General features: G+C 37.0%; 1 protein-coding gene across 2 annotated transcripts; it reads left to right on the forward strand.

Moving 5' to 3' along the window:
• The first annotated feature begins 219 nt into the window (after positions 1 to 219).
• LOC148028661 (uncharacterized) lies at positions 220 to 3,328 on the forward strand. 2 transcript variants are annotated; one of them, XM_087687462.1, is made up of 4 exons: positions 220 to 524; positions 797 to 947; positions 1,284 to 1,413; positions 1,690 to 3,328. In XM_087687462.1, exons 2-4 carry the CDS (start codon positions 815 to 817, stop codon positions 2,894 to 2,896), a joined length of 1,470 nt encoding a protein of 489 aa, XP_087543588.1. In that variant the 5' UTR covers positions 220 to 524; positions 797 to 814; the 3' UTR covers positions 2,897 to 3,328. The 2 variants fall into 2 exon arrangements, with proteins under 2 accessions (XP_087543588.1, XP_087543587.1); XM_087687461.1 differs by lacking the exon at positions 220 to 524 and having other exon boundaries at positions 532 to 947.
• Positions 3,329 to 8,274: the final 4,946 nt, after the last annotated feature.

Raw genomic sequence — 8,274 nt, forward strand, 5'->3', positions numbered from 1 at the left:
TGTGAGGCCAAATTCTAAAGGCTTTCCTTTCCTTTGTTTTGTTTTTTTTTTTGGGGGGGGGGGGGGTGTTTATGTGATAATGCATCAACCTTAGAACTTGAAAGTCCAAAAGGGGTGAAAAGTATACAAGTTTTTAATATGTTTGATGAACGTGACTACCGGGCCAATCATGTATGGGGAGTCCATGCCTTTATATAATAATCCCACGTGCACTTGCCTCTTACTAATCGGCTCATGTGATCACCTCCCTCCAGCCTCCTTGTCTGTGGCTAATACATACATATATACATGCCATAATTTTACATCTTTTGCCTTAAGCTGATATAACTTCCTTCTAAAATAAGCTTGCATGATTAATTTTGCATCATCACCCTTACTGCCCACAATATCCAACAATCTGAGTATAATGAGCTCGCGCCTCTTCGGAAGCCAGCTTATATAATACTTTGCGATTACTTAATCATGCTAACTGATCGTTCGCTACCCTTTCAGGCAGGAAATCACTACTGAATCATTCCCCACCAGTGAGTACTTTCACTATAATGTTACACTTTAACCAATGTACAATTATGTGCTGCTTCTTTAATTAATTCCTCTCTTTTGCCCCAAGCTGCTTTTGTTTTCTCTTTCTTTTCAGTCGCTGATTTTGTCGCCGATCGATGTAGATTCTGCCAGCAATTAATTTAGATATATGACACCATGTGAGCGGTCAAGTGACTTAATGGGCGTTCTGATCAGATCATAGACCTGCTTTCTAATGCTAGTTTAATCTCTTTGTGATGCTCTGATTCGGCAGTTAATTAGGGAAGCCTAGATGGGGAGGGCTCCTTGTTGTGATAAGGTGGGCTTGAAGAGGGGTCCTTGGACATCTGCCGAGGACAGGCGTCTCATCCACTACATTCAGACACACGGTGAAGGGGGTTGGCGCGAGCTGCCAAAAGCAGCAGGTAACATGATTATGATGATCAGATGTTCAACTACAGCCTTGCACTGATCATAAGATAATTATCTAGATTGCCGAGTAATACACTGCTAATTAGTAAAGCAAGCGTTGACAGGACATATTGCAGGTGGTTGTATGCTACCATCCATCCAGAACATGTATATTGCAGGACTAATCAACTAGCTTATACGGCTGTATATAAATGAGTAATATAGACTGATTATAATTAGCAAAGCAAGCATTGACAGGATATGCACTAGGTGGTTGTATACAAACCAATGGATGGCAAATGTATATTGCAGTGTGACTGATGTAGCGTATCAATATGCACTTGATGCAGGTCTTCTGAGGTGTGGCAAGAGCTGCAGATTGCGCTGGTTCAATTACCTGAGGCCTGATTTGAAGAGGGGTAACATAACAGAAGAGGAAGAGAAGGTGATAATCAAGTTGCACGCCCTGCTGGGCAACAGGTACAAGAAGAAATGCATGTCTACTACTACAATGATGATACTGCCTCGATCTATCTTGCATCGACTTCTAGGCAGATTAATTAGAAGATGAATGAACATATCACGTGCATATATGTATTGCTATTGTCATGATAGCTAATTAGCTTCAGATCGTCTGAGCTGCAGCGCCTTAGGCACCACAATACAATGAGTAGTGATTTTCAGGTCATGGTTTAGTAATAACGCGATGATTAATTATGGGTTAATATATTTGATTACCGCCTGTGGATCATACAGGTGGTCGCTGATAGCGAGCAGGTTACCGGGAAGGACGGACAATGAGATCAAGAACCACTGGAACGCGCATCTCAAGAAGAGGCTGGTTAATAATGCGATCGTGATCACTACTAATGCGATGCAGAATTCACATGGCGGCTCCACTAATTATGGCAGGAGCAGCTATAATACGAAGGGCCTCGATAGATATGGCGTTAATGATCACAGTGTGCGTGATGGCAATGGCGGCACCAGATGCGGCGACGAATATGATAATCGATCGCCGCTGCAGCAGGTCCCAGACTTGCTGCGGCAGCTCAACACTGGCTACGATGATAGTGACAGTAAGGGTAATACGACTACCACCACTACTAATAATACTCCTCCCAACATTAATAATATATCGCCACCTGAATATTGCCCAACCCCCTCCATCGTCCCCGTCGCTCCACCCAACCACCCGCGCCCGCGTGTCCCTAGCCACTCGCCCGCGCCTCACCTTCAGCAGCTCCCATTGGCCAGTCCCCCGCCCCCACGTGTCCCGCACCACATCCAGCTGGCGGTCCCAGCCGACCAATCAGTGGATGGTTTTGGATGCTATCTGCTACAACAATCATCGTCCTCCTCCTCCTCCTCCTCCTCCTCCTCTACTGGTCATGACTATCATCATCATCATCATCTTCACCATGGGTACAGTGCTTGCACATACGGAAATGCTCATCATGACGTTGGTACATGCGGCGGTACAAATGGTCACGATGAGTATTCTGCTGCTAATCATGATTCTCACCTACATGACCTGCTATCTGCCGATGATCTCGCCCTCGAGATTAACTATGACCATCTCTTACTCGATGATCGACCGCGTGATGATCATGATAATCACTATTCCACTACGAGTGCCAGCTTCAGTGAGTACACTGGCATGACTGATGATCCCAGATTAATGTTCATCAATGGGGATAATCATCCTATCAGAGTCCTGAGCACCGATGCTGCTGACAATTACAGTATCAGTCAACCAAAATCCCAATCGGAGGATAAATATCAGCCCTTCTTAATGCATGATCAGATGGACATGATGATCAATATCTACACAAGCTGCAGCAGTATAATTAACATTAATCGATATGACATATCGCCAGATTCTCCCGTTCACTCCACTAGCGATGCTGCGAATGTGGAGTACGATCCGTATGAAGAATTATGGGGCAATTACCATTCATGAGCTTGTATTGCTTTTGCATGATTGATTAACCACAAGGAAAAACACCCCCCGCTGGCCTATCATAACCCGCTTTTGTAAACAGTTATATATATCGAGCCTAGACATATATAATCAAGGCACAAGATTCAACTTCCATTTTCACTCTTTTTCCATCAATGTATTTCCCCAATTTTGAAATTTGGTTTCCCATATAATTGCATGCCTAGCTAGGTTGTAGTACTAAAAGTTGCCTTGTAAGAAGGCGTACACTATTTGGCATCTTAATGTTTGCTATGTGAGAGAGAGCTCTTTTATGCCAATCCCCACAACACCTTCACATCCATCCTTTCCTCTAGTCATCATTTCTTCTTTGTAAACATCGCCATCCCACTAAGTTCTCAAACCATTTTTATTCACATATTTCATGCTATTAATCAAACTATGTCGTTGTTAATTCATGCCCAAATTATTTAACAATCTTTATTCATATAGAATATGCCACAATAGTATCACACTTAGTGAGCAAGGGTTTAGTGTTTATGCTATTACTTAAGGTCTTTCAATGTTAGCACATAATATAACAAACATTATCCAAAATTTGTAAATGCAATGTGTACAATGTGAGTGTTGAATTAACCAATCAAATGCTAGCATCTGGCGTAATTGCAAAAAAAATAAATCCTTGTCGGTAAGTAATTGCACTATTCATAATTTAAGAAACACCAAAGTCAACCTAAAAACCAAGTACAACACTACAACCAATAACATCAACTAAATACACATGATGGGACTTTTTGCTCTCTGATTCAAGGTATTATTATTCGCTCCATACCCAAAGCTTGGAGTAGTCTCTCTTATGGGGAAACATTACAAGGCATTATGCCATTAGATGAAAAAAAATACACATTTTACGAATAGAGTTAAAAACTTAAGGGCATGTTTATATGCGTGTCTCAAATCCCATGTCTATAATCACATTAAATTTGCAAGTTGCTAAACATGAATATACAAGTGTGTTAAATACGAGGGAGTTGCTCATTGTTGAATTGCAACTTCATCTTGAGTTGAAATCATTTAAGCAACAAGTCCCTATTGCTTTCCTATCTTGTTGGCATCTACCATGAATAAAATAAAATAACACTTTTACTGGTAAAACTTCAATCCATAAGTAACTCTTCTAAAAAAAAAGGAGGCAAGATTTGAAATACAGTTACATTAGTGTATCATGTACCTATCTAATATGTAATATAGGATATATGCAAGTGGACGTACTAAAGGGAGAGTCACTATCATACCTCATTGGTGCATGTGGGTCTCTCTTGCTCTGTGTATGTGTCTCTCTCTCTCTCTCTCTCTCTCTCTCTCTCTCTCTCTCTCTCTCTCTCTCTCTCTCTCTCTCTCTCTCTCTCTCTCTCTCTCTCACAGAAGTGTATATTGTGAAAACAACATGAAGATATTGTCAAGAGGTGGTACGGGTTGTGTGCAGCATAAACACAACCTTCTCCACATCAAAGTTGCTTCCTCATGTGCCACCGTTCACCCATGCTTGTATAGTAGCTTGCCAAACATGCACAAAATTTTGATGAAAATGAGAATTAGGCTTGCTACAATGCACAGCATGATATGTTTCTCCATGCCCATCTATACATGAAATAAACATAACTAATGAAAAAAACATATAGCGTATAGAATTAATACATTGAAGATACAAATGTGCAGGTATAAGTCTAGCGTACTGTTTATTCTTTACACTCTACATAGAGACCTAGAATAAGAATAAATACGCAATACCTAGATCAACAATAGAACAACATAGTTAGGCTAATTATAAAATACATTTAGCAATCCTCCCACTCTCCTTCTTTCAAGATGACTTCACTTAAAATGAAAATGACCTCTTGGGAGGTTTGGATTCTTTGTCCTTGTCTTGTTGCATTTATAGACATGTTTATAAGTGTGTTTAAGTTTTAGTTTGATACAAATTTATAAGTGTGTTTAAGTTTTAGTTTAATACAAATTTATAGGTGTGTTTAAATACAAGTAAAACATTCTTTGTTCGATGCATTTGTAAATGTGTATTCAAACACGTGGATAAACATGCCTACTAAAGCACATCCACCAAATGTGCCATCTATGCTTCCATTAAGTTATAGTGAAATTGCAAGTCTAGTTGGTGCTTGGGTAAGTCACTCATGAATATATGTGTGCATCACGTGGGTTCAAAAAAAGACATTAAAAAAAAAATAATTTTTATACATTTTTTACATACAGAAGGGTGTTATATAAAGGTGTTATTTATAGATTGAATAGAAAATGGTTATGTTTCTTCAGGAAAAAATCACATAAAAGGATATTTATAAATAGGCCTTGAACACACATGAATTAGAGAATGTACATATAGTAACTTCCTCGAGAGTTGGTGGCACTAATACGATACACTAATGTTAATGTGCCTACCAGAATGACACTATAGTAGCATTGTGTGTTGGACTTTTAGGAACATTTCCTTGAAACAATCTCACACGTCCATGGCATTGGTGAGACAATTTGTATCATGACCAACATTTCATTTGTGCTTGTGTGTCACATGACTCTCCCGAGACCCAAATTGAGTTTTGGAGGATAATATTGCCTTGAGTGTTGCATATGGTATGAGAGAGTGAGTGAGTGAGTGAATGAGTGAGTGCATACGTGTGTGCATGTGTATGTCTCTCTGTGTGTGTATACGTAGTATGTGTATGTGTATGTAACTATGTGTATATGTATGTGAGTGTAGCAAGTGAGTGTGTACCCTATGTATGTGCACGTACTTATGTGCAAATGAAAGCTATGAGGATTAAGTTAATTAATTAACAAAAGCCAACAAAGAGTAAACATAGATTAGACCATGATAACTACAATAATAGTAAAAATAACTTTCAATTACAATATATTTAACTAGAAAAAACCCATTTGGTTAATGCCTAATAAAATGGAATCAAGACACAATTAAAAAGATAAACATTCTCAAAAAACTAGGAATACCTTGAAGAAAAAGCAAAATATTGATTTGTACGATTGTATCCCAAACAAGTGTTTGCTTAACTCATATGGAGCTGGATGCACAAATTGAGCTTTATCATTTTTTTGGAGGTAAAGGGGGGGCATACTTATCCATCACCCAATTAAAGTCATTGTAAGTATATAGTTAAAACAACTACATATGTCTAAGTGTGTGACAAAAAAGTATGCACTATGTAGATGAAACTAGAAATAATAGAGTACTCTTCTTCTTTTCCTATTCTCTTTAACTTACAAATATCAAATAAACTATTGTCAGCACTTCTCATAGTACAGAACCTTGCAACATTGTTCATTCAACCATCTTTCACTTTTAGGCATCATATTGTCCCACTCTTCAAATTATATATCACAAGGTGCTATATTCGCTCATTACTATAACAAAAGTGAATTGATAGTTCAAGTTGATCTCTAATGTCATTGTTTACTCATTAACCTCACAAAATAAAAGAAAGAGCAATACTTCAGTTGCCTTCTAAATGATTTAGCTAGCCATGTAATGAGCTCTCTAGATCTCAAAAAGAAAAGTTAGACATGTGACTATTGATTTTGGAAGGCCACAAGTTGATGGTAGCAATTCCCTAGAATTATAATGGATTATCATAAATTTGAAGAATAACTTTTAAAGGTTGATCCTAAGGCCAATTCCTCCATTAACACACCAATATTTTTGTTCTTGGGGAGAAGCATAATGTCACTTCAACATCATCCTATAGTTGCAAGTTACATCCCTCTTTTCCATGTTCCCTCCAACACAAGCATCCTACTACCTAGCTAGCAATCTAGTACCTCCCTACATTGCACCCTATAATGTGGGTATTGGCATTTGCACGCTTGATTCCCAACTCCTTTACTTTACTCACCTATATTATTCCTAGCATATTCGCACCACTCAATTATAACTTCATCTTCTTAGTTTATGAATCTACATTGTAGGTGGTTTTAGCCTCAACATGGATTCTCTCTTTTGACTAGCATGGCCAAGGGAATGTATGCATCATACCATCAAAAAAATGATAACATAAAACCAATTGTATACATTAGTCAAGACCTTATCCATGAGGGATGAGGATCAATGACTTTATGACTTTGTGAAGGATAATAATATTTTTTTATCTTGGGGGTTTTAACTGCAATAGACCATCCATATCATGTACATTTAAATAGTATTAAAAGTCACCTTTACTTATATGTTATAAGATGATAAATGAGCTAGCCTTCTTAGTAAGAAATTTATGTTTTTTTCCAAATTGCACAAAATGGCCTTTTAGAAATATAATCACGTAAATTTATCTATAGTTGGCCAAACAAAATAACCCTTTAATTGATCAAATATGGTAGACTTCATGTTTTGAGATGCATCTCCTAAGGTCTAAAGGCTTGAAAGTAAATGATGAGTTTTGGACAAAAATTTAGCCCTATGATATCTATTTTATTAAAAAAAGCATCACACACATACACATATACACACATACACACATACACACATACAAAGGTATAATAAAACTTGTATTTATAGAAGTAAATAACTAGCTAATTAAAAAGTTCCTTAAATGTTCTTAGGTTTATTCAATGTGGCATAAGTTGACACCCATCAACGATATTAAGACTTTTTTCTCATTTAGATTCAATTATTTTCTTTTCAATTATGGTATTGGATCAATAAACATAGAAATATTTACATCTTCCACACGGAATGATAAAAAGGTTTTTAAGGATTTCAAACTTGCCTTATATGTAATTTACCAACCTTGGTACCTTAGACATTACATAATATTTAGTGATACAAGTAATAAAAAATATTTCATATTTGTTGCGCATTAGTAACTTCAAGAGTAAAAACATTTGGGAGTGTTGAAGGCCTTATCTTTATTGATTTGTTTGAGATATTAGAAATAAATTTTTATGAAAAATCATGAAGATTGAGGTTTGACATTTTTAAAGTTTCTAAAAAGTGTAAAGTGAAGTAGTAAAATCATAGATCTCATCGCCATGGGATCCAAATTTCAAGTTTTGGATCAAAAGTTATAATCATTTTAAGTTCTATCTAGTGTATATGAATTTTTACACATGAGCTACATGTGAATGCAAAAGGGCTATGTTTTTGCTTTTTTTTTGGACTCATTAATTCATAAAAATGTGAATATTCTCAAATTAAAGTTAATCTCTCAAAAACACTAAAATTTGGTAGCTTTTGCATTGGACATCGATGATGTAAGCTGCAAATGCTAAAACCTCTTCCCTAACTCCCCAACTAGTATATAAAGAGAAGGAGGATACCACATAGAGACATAACTCTCTTGGAAGATTATAACACTATGATCATTGTATTTATGGTA

This window comes from Lygodium microphyllum, chromosome 11 (genome assembly GCF_053477565.2).
Source record: "Lygodium microphyllum isolate KBCC chromosome 11, Lygodium_microphyllum_v1.1.10, whole genome shotgun sequence".
Lineage (NCBI taxonomy): Eukaryota > Viridiplantae > Streptophyta > Polypodiopsida > Schizaeales > Lygodiaceae > Lygodium > Lygodium microphyllum.